Here is a 25,653-nt window from a genome sequence, read left to right on the forward strand (position 1 = left end):
TTGGGGGAGGCAAAACCAACAACTGTCACTTTACAGCTCGCAGACCGATCGTTAACACATCCACGAGGTATTATTGAGGATGTTATTGTGAAGGTGGATAAGTTCATATTTCCTGCTGACTTTATTGTTCTGGACATGGAGGAGGACACAAATGTCCCCATTATTCTGGGTAGGCCATTTCTAGCCACAGGCCAAGCTCTTATTGATGTTCAAAAAGGAGAGCTTAAGCTTAGAGTTCAAGGAGATGAGGTGGTCTTTAATGTCTTCAAGTCTATGAAGTATCCGGTGGCTAGTGACAGTTGTTTTAGTGTGGATGTGATAGAAAAGGTAGTCTCCAAGAGAAGGATGAGCAGTGATGCCTTAGAGGCAGTATTATTGGGTGATGAAGGCGATGATGATGAGGATGCTGAGATCAGAGAATGTGTAAATTGGATCAACTCTTTCCAACCATATTGGAAGAAGTTCCAAGAATTAGCGGATGCGACTGATAAACCGCTAACCTCCATTCAGCAGCCACCACCGTTGGAACTAAAGGTCCTCCCAGATCACTTGCAATATGCTTATTTGGGAGAGAATGAAACTTTACCGGTCATTGTGTCAGCTGACCTGTCAAAGGTAGAATTGGAGAAACTGTTGAGGGTTCTAAGGGAGCATAAATTGGAAGAACACCCAGCCCGTGGCCTTAAACATCATCACCGCCTGCAACCTCCATTAACGCCGGCGGTGAAGGAACTCTCAATGCAACCATCGGCCATGGCTACAACCACCACCTTGCCACCCCAAAACTTAAGATCTACTATATTAGACCCCTCCCAACACCTTAAGGATGTTCTCTAGTCCAAAAATGCTGATTAAAACCATACATAACAGCCCATAAATTCATCACCATCCTAAGAAACGAAATTGAAAAATCGGAAACTTAAAACTACGAAGGAAATCTATGAATATATACCTCTTACTGTGGCCGGTTCTTGGTTTGTTCTTTCTTCTCGTCACCATGATCCGCTGGTCATTACTCTTCAGTTGGCCAATAAAAGGGTCCACCGAGTTCTCATAGATAATGGGAGCTCAGTCAACATCCTTTATAAAGCAACCCTCGAGAAGATGGGACTCTCCCTTCGTGACCTGAAAGCATGTGCAACCACTTTGTACGGCTTTTCAGGAGAAGGAACCGCCTGCATGGGATCCATCGAGCTCCCCGTAACCTTGGGAGACTACCCAGTCTCGGCAACCAAGATAATGAAGCTCGTGGTAGTAGACTTACCATCGGCCTACAATGTACTGCTCGGGAGACCCGCCCTGGTCGGGCTGGAGGCAGTATCATCAGTGAGGCATCTAGCCCTTAAGTTCCCGACCCCCAGCGGAGTCGGGACATTGAAAGGAGACCAATTAGCAGGGAGGCAATGCTACAGCATCTCCTTGAGGGGAAAGAAACAGACGAGCGCACAAGCACTCGTCATCATACAAAACAAAGATGGAACTATCTTAGAGATTGATCCAAGGATTGAGGAGAAAGTTGACCTCGAACCTTTAGAGGAGCTCGAAGAAATTCAGCTCGAGGAAGCCGATCCCTCGAAAAAGGTGAAGGTCAGAAAACACCTCCCAGATGAGACAAAATAGCAATTAATTTGCTTTTTGAAGAAAAACCAAGATGTCTTCGCGTGGTCACACTCAGACATGGTGGGGATAAGCCCGAATATAGCAAGCCACACACTGAACATAGACAAAAGCTTCCCCCCGAAGCAACAAAAGCGAAGACAGCTGGACGAAGACAGAAAGAAAGCACTAAAGGAGGAGGTTGACAGGTTAAAGGAAAACCGATTCATTAGGGATGCCTTTTACCCTGACTGGGTAGCCAATCCGGTGTTGGTCCCAAAGCCCAATGGGACGTGGCGAACCTGTATTGACTACTCGGATCTCAACAAAGCTTTCCCAAAAGACTGTTTTCCGTTACCAAGGATTGACCAGCTCGTGGATGCCACGGCGGGGCACGGCCTGATGTCGTTCATGGATGCCTATTCTGGATACAACCAGATTCCCATGCATGCCCCCGATCAAGAACATACGAGCTTTATAACGGATAAGGGGCTATACTGCTATAATGTCATGCCATTCGGGCTCAAGAATGTTGGGGCCACATACCAGCGGCTTGTAAACGTGATGTTTTCAGAAAAAATAGGGAACAACATGGAGGTTTATGTTGATGACATGCTTGTCAAGTCTCAACTCAACAAGAACCATGTTGATGACCTCGAAGAGTGCTTCGGCGTGCTCATAAAGTATAACATGAAGTTAAATCCTCAGAAGTGCACTTTTGGGGTATCTTCAGGAAAATTTCTGGGCTTTATTGTAAACTCTCGTGGAATCGAGGCTAACCCCGACAAGATCAAGGCTCTGATTGACATGCCCTCACCTCGGAGGCACAAAGATGTCCAAAGTTTGACTGGCAGGATGACAGCCCTAAGCAGATTCATCTCGAAATCTATGGATCGTGGTCTTCCATTTTTCAACTTATTGAGAGGAGGTAAGAAGTTTGAATGGACGGAGGAATGCGAGCTGGCCTTTCAGGAGCTCAAAAAGCACCTTGCGGAACCACCCATCCTGTCAAAACCTGAAACGGGAGAAGTACTGTACCTATACCTTTCAACCACCGAACACGCGATAAGCGCAGTGCTCGTTCGAGAAGAAGAGAAGGTGCAAAGACCCGTTTACTACATCAGTAAAAGATTACTGGGGGCAGAGTCAAGATACCCATTGATGGAGAAACTCGCGCTCAGTTTAATTCATTCATCTCGAAAACTCCGCCCCTACTTTTAGGCGCATCCCATCCATGTGCTGACTGATCAACCACTTAGGCAAGTCTTGTCTAAACCAGAAGCTTCAAGTCGACTTCTTAAATGGGCAATTGAGCTCGGACAGTTCGAGATCACCTACCACCCGAGAATGACCATTAAGGCACAGGCATTGGCGGACTTTATAGTGGAATGTACTGGTATAGCCGACGACGAGGTAATAACCACGACCCACGAGCTGTGGAAACTGTACGTCGACGGCTCATCAAATGAAAATGGAGCGGGGGCAGGGGTCATTTTGGTTACCCCCGCAGGGAGCAGATTTCATTCTGCCTTAAGATTTGGCTTCAAAGCGTCGAATAATGAGGCCGAATACGAGGCTTTACTCGCGGGACTTCGTATAGCAAAGGAGCTCAAAGCAAGAGCTATACATTGCTACAGTGACTCCCAGCTCGTGGTTAATCAAATCTTGGGAGAATACCAGGCTCGAGGCACGAGAATGGCAGCTTATTTGGAGAAGGCAAAATCCGCGTTAGAGTGTTTCGAATTCTATACAATCGAACAGGTTCCCCGCGAGCAGAACTCGAATGCAGATGCCTTAGCTCGACTCGCCACATCCACCGAAAATGAAGAACTGAATGTTGTACCCATAGAACACCTATCAGCACCTAGCATTAACGAGCCAGAAGAGGAAGATGTGTGTATGATCAAAACAGAGCCAACCTGGATGACCCCAATAGTTGATTACCTCGAAAACAGAGTCCTTCCAAAAGATCATAACCAGGCTCGAAAGTTGATGTATCAACTTCCCCGTTACACAATTTTGGATGGAAAGCTATACTGAAGGGGATATTCCATGACATTACTTAGGTGCGTAATCCCTCCTGAAGCTAAGAAAATCATTGAAGAAATTCATGAAGGGTTCCGCGGAGATCACACCAGGGGGCATAGCCTGTCCAAGAAGATCATACGCCAAGGATATTTCTGGCCAACCATTAAAACGGATTCTTTCGAGTACGTGAAAAAATGCGACAAATGCCAGAGATTCGCCACGATACCCCGAGCTCCACCATCCGAGCTGACCATGTTGACTTCCCCATGGCCTTTCGCGGTATGGGGCATCGACCTCACAGGCTCTCTCCCGACTGGCAAAGGCGGAGTAAAATATGTTGTGGTCACCGTGGATTACTTCACAAAGTGGACGGAGGCTGAACCATTGGCAACCATAACTTCAAAAAAGATCCTTGATTTCGTAGTAAAAAGCATCGTGTGCCGATATGGGGTGTCGAGGAAGATCGTATCCGACAACAGAACCCAGTTCGATTGCGACTTGTTCACCAACTTTTGTGAAAAGAACGACATAATAAAGAGTTTTTCATCAGTAGCTCACCCTCAAGCGAATGGCCAGGTCGAAGCGGTGAACAAAACTCTCAAGAGTTCTCTGAAGAAAAAGTTGGAGGAGGCCAAGGGACGGTGGCCCGAAGAATTGCCCCAAGTCCTATGGGGATATAGAACCACAGCTCGAACGTCAACAGGGCATACCCTGTTTTCTCTAGCATACGGCTGCGAAGCAATGTTGCCCATCAAGGTCGAAATCCCAACGATCCGAACTCAGATTTACGATCAAAGTTTAAACCACACTCAGCTCGAGGAAACCTTAGACCTGATTGAAGAAAAGAGAGAAGAGGCTCAGCTGAGAAACGCTGCTTACCAGCAGCGAACTACCAGGTATTTCAACAAGAGGGTTCGAGATCAAAAGTTCGGAATGGGAGATCTGGTGTTGAGACGCGTATTTTTGGCAACACGAGATCTAGCAGCTGGAGTGCTCGGGCCGAATTGGGAAGGACCGTACCAGATAGAGTCAGTCATCCGTCCCGGTGTGTACAAACTTGCGAGATTGCACGGGAGCCTGGTACCGCGAGCATGGAATGGCGAACACCTTAGACCTTACTACCAGTAGTGTAGGAAAAGTGTTGCCTGTAACCATGAATTTCTATCTGTATTAGTTTGTTTGCTTTTGAATTCCATCAAATAAAGATCTATTTCGTTCAATATATTATCTCTTTTTATTTTTGCAATCTCTCTTAATTTAATAACCTATGGTCACACTCATAGGATATTAAGGGGGCATCATTGGTATATATACCATCAGCTTAAAAAATAAAAATACATAAGTATTTGGATATAACTAGATACGCGAGCTTAGATAGTTCAGACATAACCGAATTATCAAAAAAATGAAGTATTTGGATATAACCAGGTACGCGAGCTAGATAGTTCAGACATAACTGAATTATCAAAAACATGAAGTATTTGGACATAACCAGGTACGCGAGCTTAGATAGTTTGGACAACCGAATTATCAAAAACATAAAATTATTTGGATATAACCAGATACGCGAGCTTAGATAGTTTGGACATAACCGAATTATCAAAAACATAAAAGTATTTGGATATAACCAGATACGCGAGCTTAGGTAGTTTGGACATAACCGAACTATCAAAAACATAAAAGTATTTGGATGTAACCAGATATGCGAGCTTAGATAGTTCGGACATAACCAAATTATCAAAAGATAATAACGCTTGGATTTAACCAGATGTGCAAACTAAATAGGTTTGGAACAAACCAGCCAAAAAATTAATCGACGATAAGTACGAACCTAAACCTACTTCGAGATAAGTCGAGATCGAGGCTGGAATATCTTAAAGAAAAATAGTTTCGAACTCTTAACCTTGGAGTAAAGACCGAGGACGAGGAAAAGTGACTAAGCAAAAAAGATATAACCAAACCATTCACGTTACATACCATATAAGTACTTTCGGGTTCATGGTTAAAGTAATATCCGACTTTGATGAATAAGGAGGTCGGAAGCGGATAATTCAAACAAACTATGCATGAATGCATCGAGTTTCGAGCCTAAATCCAAACTATGTTTGTGTGAAGAAATAAACATAAACAACTCATTCATATAAAATGTGCAAAATATTTCGAGCTGAGAAATGTTAAGCATATATAGGTCAATAATAAAAGAAATTGTATTAGCCCCGTGGGCATAAATTAAAATAATTACAAAAATAAGGGGACGCAGCCCCAATAAATGATTTCCCCGAGATCAGATTTAAGAAGGAGGAGTCTCTTTAGCCTTCTCAGCATCAGTAGCACCGGACCCTCCAGGACGAATAGCATGACTATCCTCCTGGACTCCCTCCGAAATGGCCTCACGAGCAGCCTCTTCCGCCTCAAGCCGAGCATTCCACCTGTCATGAAGTGTCGCCTCGTGAGGACCTAAGAAGCTGGTATCCAAGTCTTCGTTGTTGGCCCACATTCGGTACATGGCCGAGTCAACCGCCTGGTCCTTCTTCTCTCTGTACTCAGCAAGGAGACGAGCTTTTTCATCCTCCATAATATCAAAGGTGGCGGCCTTTTCCTCTTTGAGCTTCTTGTTGGTCTCCTGGAGCCGAGTGATCTCCTTCTTAAGATCTGCGAGCTCGGCATTCTCCTTCTCAAGCTCCTCGAGCTTAGCTTTCAGCTTCCCAAGCTCGGTGGTCATGCCCTCAACTTCCTTAGCTCCTGCATCAAGCTTTGCATTTGCTGCCTTCAGATTATCGCTTGCTTTGAGGTGGAGATCCTTCGCCTCCTGAGCATGAGACTTGCTCGAGTGGATCTCGTTGTTCAACTTATAGTTGAGCTGGGCAGTAAAGGCAAGAGACTGGCAAAGGAAAAAATCATCATTAACTCCAGGTCAGTGTGATTATAACCAAGAAGTAGGACTGTAGAAGGACACTTACCGCGACAGCGAGCTTGATACTCTTCTCATAGAGGACAGTGCAGTCTTGGGTATCGTTCAAGCATCGCCATTGGGGAGCTTCGAGACTGCCAAAGCTTTGGCCGATTCAGGACATAACATCCTAGACCAGTGTAGACCCATGGGACTCAGCGGCATTGCCAACCACATATGCATCCATGTGGGTAGAAACTGACAGCTTCTGAGCTCGAGAAGCAGAAGGCTTTCTAGAAGGTGGACCAAGTGTCGATCGAACCACTACAGGAAGTTGGGGCTCGGTCGTGTTAGAGGCATCGACCTGCGAAGTCGATGCCACAGTTGCGGCACCGACCTACGAAGACGGCGCCGTGATGGAGCTGGGGGAGGAGGTGTCTTCTCGGTCCTTTTGGGAACTTTGGTGGGCCGATCCACCTTTTGAGATGGTGCCCTGGGACGCTTACTCCTTTTGGCGCCACCACTCTCGATGATATTGTCGAGGTCGGAGTCCATGGCACCTGCACAGTTCCAATCGGAGTTAGACATAATGATAATAAGCTTGGAAAATAAAAGAACAAAAAACCAAGTAAAGAAAAGACCTAACTGGAACTCTCCCCCGAACTAGAGCTCGGGGACCATGAAATTCCCCCATCTTCAGAAGAAGCGGGGGGAGTACCTTCCCTATAGGTGGGTGTCAACCTCGAAAGGTCCCTATAATCGTTGGTCCCGTATTGGACAACTATCCCGTTCCACACCTTGTCCGAAGTATACATGGTGTCATACTTCCCGAGCCCACTATCAAACCTATGAACACAGTCGTCTACCCAACTCCATATGTAGAAGTGGTATCTATCATGCGGGCATGAAACTAACCTATTGGGCTTATGCTTTAGTAAGGTGGGGGACCACATTCTCGAGGTATGGAGGGCTTTACCTTCATCCGAATCTGGGTTCGAGGCTTCGTCATTGGCCTCGTTCCCCGATGGCGGACTCCTGCTACGGACTGGAAGCTCTCTCCTCGGAGGGAGGACGCCTGTGGGCAAAGGCACCTGCTCCCAATGTTCATACTTTTTATTGGACCAGTCAGAGGTGGACTGGCCCTCTCCCAAAAGTCCGCAAGCTCGAAGCTTGTCCTCATGTAAAAGGTACAAGAGAGACCTCCTGCCATGAGGGAGTTGGAGTAGGGTCTCTCTATGCCCCTTCATTGTCTCATCAGGAGTGGGACGCTGAAAATTGGCTGAAAAGCAAGACACATTTCAACTAAGTATGGATCTAACAGCTAAAATCCCGAGCACAGAGATAAAGAAAATTGGAATACTTACGAATCCGCCTGAACGAGTAGTATCGAGACGGGGACAGGCCGTCTGTCCAGAAGAAGGCCTTTTTGAAATCAGGTGGATGATTGGGGAGATCTTCAAAGACCTTTTTCTCTTTGGGATAGCTCGAAAGATAATAGAAGCCATCTCCTCCCCGAGCTCGGGAGGGGTTGCTTTTCAGACAAAAGAGATATAAAATCTCCTGAGGCGAAGGCCCTTCCCACGCTAGCTCGTGGTATAGCGACCTCAGGGCAGACAACACCCTGTAAGAATTGGTGTTGAGCTGGAACGGAGCCAACCCAACAAAATTCGTGAAGTCCTTGAAAAAAGACTTCAAAGGCAACAGTGCCCCCGCCTTCATGTGTTCCTGGCTCCATGCCGCGTATCTCAGCTTGGTGTCATGGTCCCCAGGGGCGAAACAGCTTCGTTCGTGGTCGGCCGGAGCTCGACACTTCAAAGAACCTGACAAGCTGAGGCCATGGATGGCCAGGATGTCAGTTATCTGACTAGTCGAGGTAACCGAGTTCCAATAGTGCTCGACCTCGAATATTTCTTTCCTCGGCTGCGAGGAAGAAGGCTCCCCCATTAGTGAAAATTGGAGTTCTCCTGGACTATATGCGACAGTGACCTTCAATGCGGGGTCGAGGGGGATCGGCCTAGGCCCTGAGTTGGACTCTGGATAAAGGGCCTCCCGAAGAGTTCTCCTCGTCTTTTCTATGACCTCGTCTATTTGGCGGCGATGATGAGCTCGAATATCCTCCTGCTCGCGCGCAAGCTCGTACTCCCGAATCCGACGTTGATTCCGAGCGAACAGTGATTCCAGACTTGGGGTTCTTGGCGAGTAAGGGATTGCCAGCAACGACCCCCACCGTCTTTCCAGATTCTGTGACATCTAGCAAGAAAGAAAAAATGGTGAGGGCCATGCATGCAAGAATTACGAGTTCGATAGGACGAGCTCGGAGTTTAGGAACAAAACAAGCTCAATGTTAAGACCCTTATAAAAGAGTCAGGACGTGCGTTCCACGAGAAAGGGAGAAGAGTAGACAATTTTTTGAAAATCCCGAAAATCAGGGGAAGAAGAGTGGCGGATAACCAGAAAAGGCAACCTTGGGTTTCGTGCATTTGTCAAAGCCAAGGTTTTCTACCCGAAATCTTGGTGTACAAGAAACATCTCTTAAAATTTTAAAACCCAGAAAACAGGAACCTTGCTCAAACATCAAAAAACTGGATTTGAAACCAGAGATTCAACACCTAGTATGGGAACGTAAATGTAGAAGCCTATCGATCAAAAATTTCCTAGCATGTAATACTAAGGAAATATATCAGCGCATTCCCAGAAATAACAAGAACACTATGGACAGAAACTGGGATAAGGGGAAAAAAAAATTGCACACTTACACAATAATGGCGATTGCAGAGAAATCGTTGACTGAAGGAGAGGCTGCAGATATGAGCTCACGGTCTCGAACAAACTGGCGGTCCTCTGTTTCTTCGGTTGAGAAAACATGCACAAGCAAGAAATCCTCAGGGATAGTCTCTGGTTTTGCTCTTTTCTTGCTCCTGATGAACGAAAATAAAAAAGAAGATGATGAATGGGGTCTTATATATATAGATGGAAAAAGGAAATTAATCTGGGGCGTTGAATAAAATCCTTGCAAAATCCGACGGTCAGGGGTCAATGACATGATGGAGCCGAAAAGGTGGCAAATGAATGATCGTGGGCAGGTTTCCAAGGTACTCAAGTGCCATAAATGAGCAATATCCAACTGACGCGTGTCCATTTTCAAGTGTATGACGGTACGGTTCCCGAATAAAGTAGTTCAAAAGTTTCCTTCTCTTAGGATTCGAACAAATACTTTTGAGGGGGCAAGATGTTATACCCAGATTTTGAGCCATGTTAAATATGACCTCGAAAGCTGGATTTGCAACGAATGAACTCGTAAAGTTTGAAGTATGCTCCAGGACTAAATAGCGAGCCTGCAAGGCTGAGACGACCTCGAATGTGGTGGCCTCGAAATATTCACGATCTCGAAGGGTAGCTCCCGAGACGCATCTATCCCCAGGGATGACCTCGGGTCAGAGGTCCTGAGCCTGACACACGTACGATCTCGAAAGCCATGTGACCTCGGCAGATGTCATTAGTTCGAAAGCTTATGAGAAACCTGGGAGAATAAGGCCTTGGGGATATATGATAATAACCCTGAATATCTACAAGTGTTGTTCATAAGAGACGTAGTCTACATTTATTACTATAAATCCCCCAAAATCGTGGGATATTATTTGATTAATTATACGCCCCCTGGTCTTCAGGGGACGTTTCCTTTTATATTGGATTGCAGGCATTTAAAGCCATTTAATTTATTTACACAAAAAGAGTAACTACCCAAAATATGTGGGATAGTATTCTGTATCATTCTCTATAAATAGAGAGGTCATGCACCATTGTAAAGGACCGAATTTCTGAATCTTGAGAGAAAACTCTGAAGAATTCATGCTTAAGAATTTTCAGAGATAATCTTGAGTTTAATAACAAAGACTCGTGGACTAGGCAGATTTAACTGCTGAACCACGTAAAAATCGTGTTTTGCATTGTCATATTTTAATCGGCCATTCTTAGTTATTGTTTACGTGCTCTTCTTTCACTGTTGGCGAAAAACGGCGTCAATAATAGATATCAATAATAGATATAAATATCAAATTTTAAATTAAACTGTTTAATATTTGAATGAATATTTAATTGAGTTTTCGAATCCTAATAGGAATTAGAAATCTTGCTATATATATAGATATTTGAGTCTAGATCTAGGCTTCAATTAATTGTCTCGAGTTTATAGTTTAGAACAAAAATAAGAATCAAAGAAAAATGTCGAGGATTGAAAACATTTCTAAATGTGGCCAATCCTGGAGACGATTTAATGCACTCATGGATGTATGTCATCAGTTTCTTATTGCTGATTTTGTTGACGATGGGCCATCATCAAATTCTAATTGTAGAGTTAAAGCAAAAGAAAACCTAAAAAGAAAGAGATCCACCGAAGGTGTCGTTGTAGGACCATATCCACCGCCACCTATAACTCCGGCATTGAGTAGGATTATTAGTAATGCACGTGGTATTATTACTCCTGATCCTGATGCTAACCAAGAATCACCAGTCTTCATTCACCAAAAAATGCTTTTTGAAGCCGATGTTAGCAAACAACAGGGTCGACTTTCCATGCCAATAAGTCAAATAATCTCTGGTGATTTTCTAAACTATGATGAGAAAAATAAAGTTGAACGAAATGAAGGAATGCAAGTTTACATTATTCAACCTAATTTGGATATAACAAGTGTGACAGTCAGAATCCCGTGATCCGTAAGGGGAAAGATCGGGTAAGCTGTGCAATCCCACACCGCCTGGGGAAGGTCAAGTGTAATGATTCTAAGACTGTGTAGGTATGGGACTACACAGTTGAAGATGGCTTAAATGGATTGATGGGTACTACCTATATCAGGAAGGTGCATCTTCTTTTCGGTAGCCCATCTCTTGAGAACTCCATGGTTAAGCGTGCTTGGCCTGGAGTAATCTAGGGATGGGTGACCTCCTGGGAAGTTTTCCCAAGAAGTGTGCGAGTGAGGACAAAGTACACTGGAAAGACTTGTCTTGGTTTGTAGGGCTAGTCGTCATTCCAGAAAGCAGCCATAGTGATGTGAGGCGTTACAACAAGCCTCGTACTTAAAAAGTGGCAATACGCAAAGAAAAATAAAGCATCTTCTCCTGTTTCTTATGTATTTATCAAGAATTGGCTCGATGTTGTCAAAAGAAATGGACTAGAAAAAGGTCATATTGTTCAACTTTGGTTTTTTAGAGATATCAATGCGAATCCCTGTTTTGCATTGGTCAACCTAAGCAACAGCTCCACTTAGTAATTTTTTTCTTTCATGTTTTAGTGTTTTTAGTATTAGACTAGAAAATATCTATAGTCGTTTTTCTTTATTATTATTTATTTATTAAAGTTGGAAGTGTTTTTTTATGATGGATATTAAGGTTGTAAGTTTGACGGAGTGAATAGATTATTAAAGTTTTATGGGAATTATAATTTTCTTAATTTATGTGGAAAAATTTATTAAAGAAAAAGTTAAAAGTATGAGAAACACAATTAGTAGCTAACTAAAACATAGAAATTTCACATTTTTTTTTATCATAGTTATGTTTTTGTTTTATTTTGAAAGTAAATTTATTCTATTTTTTCTATCAATTTTTTCCTTCATCATTTTTTTCTTTCTATTTTTCCATTATTCTTCTTCTTCTCATTTTTATTCATTTATCTATTTTTTCTTTAATTTGTATTCTTTTTTTTTTCATTCTATTTTTTCTTCATTATTTTCTCTTTTCATTTTTTTTTCTTTTTTCACACATATTAGCTTTTTTTCCTTTCTTTTTTTTTCTTCTTCCATTTTTTCTTTTTTTTTCTACCAATTTTTTCATTCATATTTTTTTTTCATTTTTCCGTTATTTTTCTTCTTCTTTTTATTTTTATTTATTCATCTATTTTTTCCTTCATCATTTCTTTTGTTTTTTTTTTTTCATTTTTTGTACTTATTCTTTTCTCATTCCATTTTTTTTTTGAATTTTTTCACACATATATTTTAACATTACATAATTATTTTACTATTTTTTATTTATTATTTGTTAATATTGTAATTTTTTTAATAGTTTTTTCCATGTAAAAAATTCAAATTAATTTTTTCAGCATTTTCTTTTTATTGTAACACTTATAGGAATACCAAAATTTGGAAAGAAAACTAACAAAAATATGAAAACGTGAATGGGTAACGGGTTACCTTCACGTTCTTTGTGTGTATATTTCTAGGTGTGACTGGTTACTTTCACGTTCTGATGTGTGTGTATATTTTTGAGTTCTTTACGGTAACTAGTTACCTATGTTACTAAAATCATAGTTACTTCTTTTTTTAATGAAAGTATTCTTCCTCTTTTTCCTTCAAATTTGATGTTTATTTTCATATTTAATATGAGTCACCCATCACCCCTCTTATGGTAACTGGTTACCCCTCTTATGGCAGAAAGTTACTCATCTCAGGATAACTGGTTACCCATCCTGATACATGTTATTTAACCTAACTCTAGGATTTTTTTTTTACATAACTATCAAAGATCAATCAAGTAACTGGTTACCTTACCTAGGATTTAAAAAAAGAAACGTACAATCTAAAAAAAAGGAAAAAATGTTTATAATAAATAAAAAAATAATTTTAAAACTAATTTATATTACAAAAATAAAAAATTGCAAAACAACCAAAGAAAATTTTAATATAAAATTAGTAATATAAAAAAAATATAAAAAAATAATAATCAAATTACAAGCATACCCTTCCAAATTAATAAAGCTTGATTAAGAGTAAAACTATGACATAAACAAACTTTTAGACAAAAATATGGGAAAATAAACCCATAAAAGTGAAAATTCTTCAAAAAAGTCATAGATTAACTTTTTTTTTTTAAAAAAAAAACCATATTTTTACATATTCGATTAAAAATCTCATATAAAATGTAATTTCCTCTAGTTTATTATGGAGTTAAAAGCTTAAACTGTATAGTTAATATAATCCATTTTATTTTATTTCGGAGGAAAAAGTATTCATTCATCCATATTAAGATTGGGGTTCTCATATGAAGGACCACATTGAGCAATAAATGACGATTAAATCAACCTAACAACAACAAGCATAAACTTCAATCATATGAAAATTCAATCCATAATTTATTTAATTATTTTTTAGTTTACAAATAATTAAAAGAAAAAGCTCTTCTCAATCTTGATCGTTGGATCAAATTATTATTATGGACTAATATAATCATAAACATTATTCCATAATCACAACCATTAACCAAAGTGCCTATTAATTACATATAACTATAATGGGATGGTTCACACTTACTAATTGCATTAGAGGCACATGGTAGCACCCTAATGACTATGTGTTGGCCTATTAAACTATAGTTCACCACCTCATATTATAATGAGCCGCAAATAGCCCGCTAATACCTCTTAAGGTATGAGAGCATAATATATATGGTGTATGGGTGGCAATTGGGTGCATAGTGGTGGTTTTGTGGTAAGGGTTGGCTGTCCATAAGTTCCTCTTGCATTTTTTACACTTGATCTTGTGTGTGATTTTTGTAATGCCCCAAATTTCCTAATAAGGTTTAGGACCTTGATTAGGAGGCCGGGAGGGCCATAATTGATTTATTATGTTATTAAATGATAATATGCATGTTTATGTGTATTAAATATGCATGTGAACCCATTTCTGATTAATTGGGTGATTTTCATATTTTGGCAATTTCTGGCATATATGTGATATGCGTGTGGTATTTTATTATTATTTGGTTATGCTAGGGTTACTCAGCACGAGACGACCCTAGGAGGTAAGCTAGTGGGAAAGTCACAATGGGATTTATACTTGACTTGGAGTGAGTCAAGGGGTATTTAGCACATTACCGAGATATTGGGTAATGGGAATAATTATTTGATGATAAATTGGGAGTTAGTAAGATCAGGGGGATATTCTGAAAGTTTTGACTAGTTTGCCCCCGGGGACGTTTTCGGGACCCCAAGCATTAGGATTTGTTTAAGGATACTTAAGCTTGAAGTAACATTTTAAGAAATAAAAAGAACATTCAGAACGTTCTCTCCCTCAAAGTTCAATTTTCGTCTCCCGATCGCATTTTCAAAGGAAACTTGAGTTATAGGTTTCGGATTCAAGCGAGGATCGAGGCATAGCAATCCTAGGAAATATTAGAAGCTTATTAGCCAGAGGATTTAGTTGGGAAACAACTTAATCGGAGGTAATTCAGGTTTTAAGTTCTAAGTTTTTAAACTTTTTAAGCTTGAATTGGATTTTGTGTTTTGATGAGTTTTTGATTTGATTGAGGCTTGGGTTTTGTTGGTTTTGGATCATGGGGATGTTTGGGAACTTTAATTTTGGGATTTGGATACGTTTGGATAGGTTTTTGGAAGGTTTTTAAATGAAGAAATGGAGGTTTTCTGGCTGGGTTCGAGGTTGAGCCGCGACTCAAGCATGAAGAAGCTGGTGGTTTGGGGATGCTGGGCTATTTGAGCTGCGTCTCTCTTTCTCTAACCTCTCTCAGTTTTTCTCTCACGTTCAAAGATGGCTGAAACAAATGAGGAAAAACAACGGTTCTAATTCCCTCCCTGGTAACCTCTAAAAACTACCATGGCTGTTCAAATTGTGTTTCCCTCCCATAAGTATGTGTGCAGTCAAACACACCGTACGCTTCTCAAAATAAAACATTAAAACTATAGCTTAAGAATGATAAATATAAACTATAGTCTAAACACCAAAAATGCAACTTTGGTTTAACTTATGTCATAACTTTAATCCCATAAAATGCCTCTTGAATTATTCATAGACTCTTAGTGAATAAGTCAGAAAATCATTGTCTAAAACAAGTCTAAGATTTTACGAGGATTTCAAACACATAAAATCGTATACTTAAGGGAAAAGTTGAGAACTACCCATTTTTAGGAATAGTTAACTAAAATTAGACATTAAATATATTTAGTTAAATTTTACTCATTATTATCATGAAACTTCCTAAATTACCCTTATTTGAGCACATGGTTCTAAGTGTTATTGTAGTGTGTATTATATGTATATCAAATACATAGAATAGGTATATCATATGAAATAGAATATCATATGTATGTATATAAGTGTTGAAGGAACTTAATGGGTTATGTTTTAGAGGGTATAATAGGTATATCATATGAAATAGTGGGCATTTTAATAAAAGTTTAAAATTGTGGGTATAAAGGAAAGCACTTAATTTAAAACAGGTACTAGATATAATTGTGGGTATAAAGGAAAGCACACTATGGTCTAAAGCAATCAACCCACACTTCTTTACTTAAAATAATATTCACCAAATATTAATTTAATTATTATTCACTCTTAATATAAAAAATTCACAGAATAATGTTTACATAAAACATAATAAAAAAAATCCGAGTTATTATAGCCGCTCTTCTATTCTAAGTTGACGAAAAACGACGTCAACATATAGATATAAATAGATAGTGTAATTACATTTAAAAAATAAGGTGTGAATAATTTTTAATTTTAGATATTTAAATCATTTAGATATTATATTATTTTTTAATAATTAACTAGTAATCATAAATATGAAAAAGAAGAACTAAAAAATGTTAAAAATTAAGAAAATAGAAAAAGTGTTATGTAGCAATTTTAGAGTGTTACATCATTTCTTGATACTCTCATTTATATAAATTGGGTCATTTGGTAAAATGACTTTAAAAATATTTTTTAAAGTTATTTTGCACTCTAGCCTAGTTTTAATAATTCTTTGCTTTGCAAAATAAAATAGGATTATATATATATATCTTTTGAAATTAAAATATGATTATATATTTATTATGCAATAAAAGGAAGATTAGATGATATGAAAATAAATTTTAAAAAAATGGTGTTTTTATCTGAGGATTAAAATTTCGGTTAATTTAGGAGAATAAATATCAAGAAAAAAGATAAGATAAATTTGAATTAATTTAAAAAGAATAGATTTCAATAACAGATATAAATATCAAATTTTAAATTTGAATGAATATTTAATTGAGTTTTCGAATCCTAATAGGAATTAGAAATCTTGCTATATATATTTGAGTCTAGATCTAGGCTTCAATTAATTGTCTCGAGTTTATAGTTTAGAACAAAAATAAGAATCAAAGAAAAATGTCGAGGATTGAAAAAATTTCTAAATGTGGCCAATCCTGGAGACGATTTAATGCACTCATGGATGTATGTCATCAGTTTCTTATTGCTGATTTTGTTGACGATGGGCCATCATCAAATTCTAATTGCAGAGTTAAAGCAAAAGAAAACCTGAAAAGAAAGAGATCCACCGAAGGTGTCGCTGCAGGACCATATCCACAGCCACCTATAACTCCTGCATTGAGTAGGATTATTAGTAATGCACGTGGTATTATTACTCCTGATCCTGATGCTGACCAAGAATCACCAGTCTTCATTCACCAAAAAATGCTTTTTGAAGCCGATGTTAGCAAACAACAGGGTCGACTTTCCATGCCAATAAGTCAAATAATCTTCGATGATTTTCTAAACGATGATGAGAAAAATAAAGTTGAACGAAATGAAGGAATGCAAGTTTACATTATTCAACCTAATTTGGTTATAACAAGCCTCGTACTTAAAAAGTGGCAATACGCAAAGAAAAATAAAGCATCTTCTCCTGTTTCTTATGTATTTATCAAGAATTGGCTCGATGTTGTCAAAAGGAATGGACTAGAAAAATGTCATATTGTTCAACTTTGGTTTTTTAGAGATATCAATGCGAATCCCTGTTTTGCATTGGTCAACCTAAGCAACGGCTCCACTTAGTAATTTTTTTCTTTCATGTTTTAGTGTTTTTAGTATTAGACTAGAAAGTATCTATAGTCGTTTTTCTTTATTATTATTTATTTATTAAAGTTGGAAGTGTTTTTTTAGATGGATATTAAGCTTGTAAGTTTGACGGGGTGAACAGATTATTAAAGTCTTATGGGAATTATAATTTTTTTAATTCGTATGGAAAAATTTATTAAAGAAAAAGTTAAAAGTATGAAAAATACAATTAGTAGCTAACTAAAATATAGAAATTTCACATTTTTTATCATAACTATGTTTTCTTTTATTTTGAAAGTAATTTTATTCTATTTTTTCTACCAATTTTTTCCTTCATCCTTTTTTTCTTTCCATTATTCTTCTTCTTCTCATTTTTATTCATTTATCTATTTTTTTTTCTTTCATTTGTATTCTTTTATTTTTCATTCTATTTTCATTTTTGTATTCATTATTTTCTCCTTCTATTTTCTTTTTCTTTTTTCACACATATTAGTTTTTTTTTCTTTCTATATTTCTACCAATTTTTTTATTCATATTTTTTTTTCTTTTTATTTTTCCATTATTTTTCTTCTTCTTATTTATATTCATTCATCTGTTTTTTTCCTTGATCATTTCTTTTGTTTTTTTTCTTTTCATTTTTGTACTTATTCTTTTCTCATTCTATTTTTTTTTTGCATTTTTTCACACATATATTTTAACATTACATAATTATTTTACTATTTTTTTATTTATTATCTATTATTATTGTAATTTTGTAATAGTTTTTTCCACTATATGTAAAAAATTCAAATCAATTTTTTTAGCATTTTCTTTGTACTGTAACACTTATAGGAATACCAAAATTTGGAAAGAAAACTAATAAAAATATGAAAACGTGAATGGGTATCTGATCACCTTCGCGTTCTTTGTGTGTATATTTCTAGGTGTGACTAGTTACTTTCACATTCTGATGTGTGTATATATTTTTTAGTTCTTTATGGTAACTAGGTACCTATGTTACTAAAATCATAGTTACTTTTTTTTTTTTAATGAAAGTATTCTTCCTCTTTTTCCTTCAAATTTGATGTTTATTTTCATATTTAATATGAGTCACCCATCACCCTTCTTATGGTAACTAGTTACCCCTCTTATGGCAGAAAGTTACTTATCTCAGGATAACTAGTTACCCATCCTGATACATGTTATTTAACCTAGCTCTAAGATTTTTTTTTAAATAACTGTCAAAGATCAATCAAGTAACCGATTACCTTACCCAGGATTTAAAAAAAGAAACGTACAATCTAAAAAAAAAGGAAATAATGTTTATAATAAATAAAAAATAATTCATATTACAAAAAAAAAAATGCAAAAAAACCAAAGAAAAATTTAATATGAAATTAGTAATATAAAAATAATATAAAAAAATAAATAAACTAAAAAAATAATAATCAAATTACAAACATACCCTTCCAAATTAATAAAACTTGATTAAGAGTAAAACTATGATATAAACAAACTTTTAGACAAAAATGTGGGAAAATAAACCTATAAAAGTGAAAATTCTTAAAAAAAAAAAGTCATAGATTAACTTTTTTTTTTTTTTTAAAAGTCATATTTTTGCATGCTCTATTAAAAATCTCATATAAAATGTAATTTCCTCCAGTTTATTATGAAGGTAAAAGCTTAAACTGTATAGTTAATATAATCCATTTTATTTTATTTCGGAGGAAAAAGTATTCATTCGTCCATATTAAGATTGGGGTTCTCATAAGGACCACATTGAGCAACAAATGACGATTAAATCAACCTAACAACAACAAGCATAAACTTCAATCTTACGAAAATTCAATCCATAATTTATTTAATTATTTTTTAGTTTACAAATAATTAAAAGAAAAAGCTCTTCTCAATCTTGATCGTTGGATCAAATTATTATTATGGACTAATATAATCATAAACATTATTCTATAATCACAACCATTAATCAAAGTGCTTATTAATTACATATAACCATTAAACTATAGTTCACCACCTCATATTATAATGAGCCCCAATTAACCCGCTAATACCTCTTAAGGTATGAGAGCATAATATGTATGGTGTATGGGTGGCAATTGGGTGCATAGTGGTGGTTTTGTGGTAAGGGTTGGCTATCCATAAGTTCCTTTTGCATTTTTTACACTTGATCTTGTGTGTGATTTTTGTAATGCCCCATATTTCCTAATAAGGTTTAGGACATTGATTAGGAGGCCGGGAGAGCCATAATTGATTTATTATGTTATTAAATGATAATATGCATGTTTAGGTGTATTAAATATGCATGTGAACCCATTTCTGATTAATTGGGTGATTTTCATATTTTGGCAATTTCAGGCATATTTGGCATGTATGTGATATGTGTGTGATGCTTTATTATTATTTGGTTATGCTAGGGTTACTCAGCACGAGACGATCCTAGGAGGTAAGCTAGTGGGAAAGTCACAACGGGATTTATACTTGACTTGGAGTGAGTAAAGGGATATTTAGCACATTATCGGGATATTGGGTAATGGGAATAAGTATTTGATGATAAATTGAGAGTTAGTAAGATCAGGGGGATATTCCAAAATTTTTTACTATTTTGCCCCCGGGGACGTTTTCGGGACCCCAAGCATTAGGATTTGTTTAAGGTTACTTAAGCTTGAAGTAACCTTTTAAGAAATAAAAAGAGCGCTCAGAATGTTCTCTCTCCCTCAAAGTTCCATTTTCGTCTCCCGATCGCATTTTCAAAGGAAACTTGAGTTATAGGACTCGGATTCAAGCGAGGATCGATGCATAGCGATCCTAGGAAAGATTAGAAGCTTATTAGCCGAAGGATTTAGTTGGGAAAAACTCAATCAGAGGTAATTCAGGTTTTAAGTTCTAAGTTTTTAAAGTTTTTAAGCTTGAATTGGATTTTGTGTTTTGACGAGTTTTTGATTTGATTGAGGCTTGGGTTTTGTTGGTTGTGGATCATGGGGATGTTTGGGAACTTTAATTTTGGGATTTGGATATGTTTGGGTAGGTTTTTGGAAGGTTTTTAAATAAAGAAATGGAGGTTTTCTGGCTGGGTTCGAGGTTGAGCTGCGGCTCTGTTCTTGGGCGCCGCGGCTCAAGCTTGAAGAAGCTGGTGGTTTGGGGCTACTGGGCTATTTGAGTTGCGGCTCTAATGCTGTCAGAGAATATTTTTGGGCCTGACTTGAGTGGGGCTGCGGGTCTAATGTTTGGGGCCGCGACTCAAAAGGGGAAAAGTGGCCAAAATGGGTTTTTAGTCATGGGAACTTAAACCTAAGGGCTCGGGATTGAACTTACTACCCGATTTGGTAGGATTCAACGTCTCGGAGGCTAGGACTTGGTCCGGAAGTATTTATTTACTCATCTTGATGAGGTTTTATATTATGGTAGTGACTAGGTTATCACTGGAGGCTTGGAATTAGGATCGTGCTTGTGGCTCGTTTATTGGTAACCTGTGCTTGGACTAAAGGTAAGAAAACTGCGCCGAGTATGTGATGCATGTGATGCACGAGAAACATGTGATTAGGGCATGCCATGAATATTGAATATGAGATTGATCAGAGCTTGAGTCTCTGTGTTTGTGCATGATCATAATTATGCAACGATTTTTAAGTAAGCATAATTATGATCATACATTTGGACATTTGACATATGATATATGCCTGGTAACATTGCTTACTTGTGCGTGGCACTGACTAACTAATCAGAATTGGCAATGGTGTCAGTATTAACTGTAAAGTTATGACCTACTTATCAAGTTCGGCAGTAATACTGAGCACTGGTCACATGGTATTGACTAAAAAGTCAAGAACGGTCTTAGCGTGTCTAACGCAAGCTGACAAAGATTAGATCTAATCGACATCTGCATTGAATGACTTAAATGAGCATCAATGCCGGATCGACCTCAAGTTCGATGAAAACTAAAAGTGCTTGTCTAGCCTAAGGCTAGTCACTTAGAGTCAGGGTCAGAGAGCCCCAGTGACTGTTTAGTCACATGGCTATGGGTGTTGAGCCCGAGTGACTTACCCAGCAGTCACTCATTTGATTGGAGCCAGTGCCAGAAGGTCCAAGTGACTGTTTAGTCACATGGCTATGGGTGCTGAGCCCAGGTGACTACTTCGTCACATGACTGTGGGTGCCGAGCCCCGTAGTGACTTGTTCGTCAGTCACTCATTTGATTAGAGCCATTGCCCAAAAGCCCAGGTGACTGTTTCGTCATATGGCTATGGGTACTGAGCCCCTTAGTGACTTGCTTGACAGTCACTCATTATGGTTAAATAGAACCTCAAAGTGATATTCACTCATTTGTTCAGGGCTATAAGCTCTGTATGATTATAATGATCATCATTCGCATGGCTGTAGGTGCTGAGCCCCGTGGTGACTTGTTTTTCAGTCACTCATTATGGTTAATGGAACCACCAGTGTTAAATCACTCATCTGATTAGGATTGACTTAATAGTCATCCAATCAGGAAGGCATGATTTCTTATCCTAGATTCCCCAGCATTGTCTGAACTTATTTGCATGCTTGATTAGGCTATAAATTGCTAGGCATGCCAGGTATGATTTTGTGACATGATATTACTGTTCATGAGCATATTGAGTTTTCTTGCTGGGCTTTGGCTCACGAGTGTTATGTGGTGCAGGTAAAGGCAAAAGAAAGCTGGACCATCCTTAAGTTTGAGAGCTTAGGTGACGATGTGTACATATGCGGCTGCTCGACCGCCACGACCGAGGGTTGAAAGAGGAACTAGGGTTAAACCCTGTTTTTCCGCTTAGATCGGCTGGGTGTAAATATTTTCTTGAAATTAACCTTTAAATAATATTTTTGGGATCCCAATGTATATGGTAAACGTTTTAGTGAAACGTTATATCTTAACAAAAAAAAATTAACCCTAAACCGCTAATCATACTTAGTTACACGATTATGGCCAAATGACTCGATTAGCGAGTTTAGCATTGTTTAAAAGGCACACCGTAACGATCCCTAGAGTTTGGGGCATTCCAATTTTGGCAGATTTTGGAGTGTAGAAATGGCTCAAGAAGGGATGAGAAATATGGGAGGTATGTTCTCTACATTCCCAAACTAATATCCAAATAAAATGTGTTCTTGGATTGATTGTGAGCATTTATTAATTGTACATAATCTGTTTTGAGCATTAGTGATGCTCATATTGTGTTTACAAACTAACAATTGGTATCAAGAACAAGGTCATTTGAGTTTTAGGGCTTGTTTTTTAGACAAAAACCCATTTTGTTCAAATCTAATTTTTTGCACAAATTTTCGGAATAAATGATATGTTAATGTGGGAAATCGGGTTTGATAATGTGTGCTGGGTTTTAACAATGTTTTAGACAAAACTTTCGTGTGTATTGCTATGAAACCGAGCTTTTCATGGAGCTCAAAAATGGTGGAGGCCCATTTTCAGATTTCATGTTGTTTTGACATTTTGGTTGGGAAATGAGGAGAATGGATATGCTAGGGTGGTTGGCGACGTTGAGAGGAAGAAAAGCCAAGTGACGGTGGCCAAAACGGTGGCTGGAATTGCTGGTTTCAGTCGGGTCGGACCCACGGACTGAACCGGGTCGAGGCGACCCGCGTGCCTGAAAAAAAAAGGTCAGGGATGATAAAAGCGACACGTCGTTTCCGAGGGGGTAAACGTTGTCGTTTTTTAGCAAACGATATGTCATTTTTCAAAAACGACATGTCGTACGGACACATATTTAAAAAAAATAAAACCATACTTGTTTTAGGTGCGTGGGATGTCCATTTTGGGCCATTTTTCACCATTTCACTCTATTTTTAATATCCTATTATCTTCATATATTTATGCACAAGATTAATCCATGAATTTTATTCATAATTGTATTTGTATTCAATCTTTTGTGGCATAAATCTAATTATATACAATGACAACAATTATTGCTTATTTTCTTGCTTGTTGTAAGAATAACCATGTAAATTGCTTAGTGATGATGAACATTTAAATAATTATTTATTTAAATTTTGTTTTTTCCTCCAAAGTTACATTAAGGTCCATATGAGTAATTAATTATCCTATCGATAATAATTATTTGGTAAGGATGCTTAACATGGTGAAGAAAGTCTATTGAAATTTATGAACCACAATTTGTCTATCCTCTAGATAGTAAATTCAAGTATTTGGTTATAATGCTTAATAGATTGTTCTTACTTATGAATGAGTTCTATCTTTTGTTTATTTAAGAACTCTAGCATACATAATGATCATTTGTTATTTTTTGTGATCATTGATGAGAAAAGAGCACAAATGACATGATTTTGTTATAACATGCATTTAATAGTTATTGCTCTTGTTTCTCATTCAGCTCTAAGCTATCCCAGAACCTCCGCCGTCTTGACACTGAATGCAACCAACCACAAGCAGTGGGTTGAGTCTATCACGATGAACTTGACTTACATGAAAGTGGACTTGGATGTTCCCAACACCTTAAGGATGTTCTCTAGTCCTAAAACGCTGATTAAAACCATACATAGCAGCCCATAAATTCATCACCATCCTAAGAAACGAAATTGAAAAATCAGAAACTTAAAACTACGAAGGAAATCTATGAATATATACCTCTTACTGTGGCCGGTTCTTGGTGTGTTCTTTCTTCTCCTCAACTTAGTCCAAAACACTATGAACACAACAAAACCATTCAACATGAATTTGGAACTCAGAATCTAAGAGAGAAATTAACACAAAGTAGGTTCGGGCTTACGCTATTTTGTTCTGACTATTCTTGTACCGAACTCTCAAAACACTCCCTTCTTTCTCTTGCTTTCTTCTACAATCAACACAACACAGAGGTTCTAAGGACGTGTCTAAGGTCCTTACATTTAAAAAATAAGGTGTGAATAATTTTTAATTTTAGATATTTAAATCATTTAGATATTATATTATTTTTTAATAATTAACTAGTAATCATAAATATGAAAAAGAAGAACTAAAAAATGTTAAAATTAAGAAAATAGAAAAAGTGTTATGTAGCAATTTTAGAGTGTTACATCATTTCTTGATACTCTCATTTATATAAATTGGGTCATTTGGCAAAATGTCTTTAAAAATATTTTTTAAAGTTATTTTGCACTCTAGCCTAGTTTTAATAATTCTTTGCTTTGCAAAGTAAAATAGGATTATATATATATATCTTTTGAAATTAAAATATGATTATATATTTATTATGCAATAAAAGGAAGATTAGATGATATGAAAATAAATTTTAAAAAAATGGTGTTTTTATTTGAGGATTAAAATTTCGGTTAATTTAGGAGAATAAATATCAAGAAAAAAGATAAGATAAATTTGAATTAATTTAAAAAGAATAGATTTACATAACAGATATAAATATCAAATTTTAAATTTGAATGAATATTTAATTGAGTTTTCGAATCCTAATATGAATTAGAAATCTTGTTTTATATATATATATATATATATATTTGAGTCTAGATCTAAGCTTCAATTAATTGTCTCGAGTTTATAGTTTAGAACAAAAATAAGAATCAAAGGAAAATGTCGAGGATTGAAAACATTTCTAAATGTGGCCAATCCTGGAGATGATTTAATGCACTCATGGATGTATGTCATCAGTTTCTTATTGCTGATTTTGTAGACGATGGGTCATCATCAAAGCCATCATCAAATTCTAATTGCAGAGTTAAAGCAAAAGAAAACCTGAAAAGAAAGAGATCCACCGAAGGTGTCGCTGCAGGACCATATCCACCGCCACCTATAACTCCGGCATTGAGTAGGATTATTAGTAATGCACGTGGTATTATTACTCCTGATCCTGATGCTGACCAAGAATCACCAGTCTTCATTCACCAAAAAATGCTTTTTGAAGCCGATGTTAGCAAACAACAAGGTCGACTTTCCATGCCAATAAGTCAAATAATCTCTGATGATTTTCTAAACGATGATGAGAAAAATAAATTTGAACGAAATGAAGGAATGCAAGTTTACATTATTCAACCTAATTTGGATATAACAAGCCTCGTACTTAAAAAGTGGCAATACGCAAAGAAAAATAAAGCATCTTCTCCTGTTTCTTATGTATTTATCAAGAATTGGCTCGATGTTGTCAAAAGGAATGGACTAGAAAAAGGTCATATTGTTCAGCTTTGGTTTTTTAGAGATATCAATGAGAATGCCTGTTTTACATTGGTCAACCTAAGCAACGGCTCCACTTAGTAATTTTTTTCTTTCATGTTTTAGTGTTTTTAGTATAGACTAGAAAGTATCTATAGTCGTTTTTCTTTATTATTATTTATTTATTAAAGTTGGAAGTGTTTTTTTAGATG

At 37.3% G+C, this 25,653-nt stretch overlaps 2 protein-coding genes across 2 annotated transcripts; both read left to right on the plus strand.

Annotated features, from left to right (window-relative positions):
* Window positions 1–16,707: 16,707 nt before the first annotated feature.
* LOC133781583 (B3 domain-containing protein At2g32645-like) lies at window positions 16,708–17,313 on the plus strand. Its single transcript, XM_062220621.1, has one exon. The coding sequence runs from the start codon at window positions 16,708–16,710 to the stop codon at window positions 17,311–17,313; it is 606 nt and encodes a 201-aa protein (XP_062076605.1).
* Window positions 17,314–24,925: 7,612 nt separating this feature from the next.
* LOC133781593 (putative B3 domain-containing protein At5g35780) lies at window positions 24,926–25,543 on the plus strand. The gene has a single exon (XM_062220633.1). The coding sequence runs from the start codon at window positions 24,926–24,928 to the stop codon at window positions 25,541–25,543; it is 618 nt and encodes a 205-aa protein (XP_062076617.1).
* The last annotated feature ends 110 nt before the right edge of the window (window positions 25,544–25,653 follow it).

Source organism: Humulus lupulus, chromosome 1 (genome assembly GCF_963169125.1).
Source record: "Humulus lupulus chromosome 1, drHumLupu1.1, whole genome shotgun sequence".
Classification (NCBI taxonomy): Eukaryota; Viridiplantae; Streptophyta; class Magnoliopsida; order Rosales; family Cannabaceae; genus Humulus; species Humulus lupulus.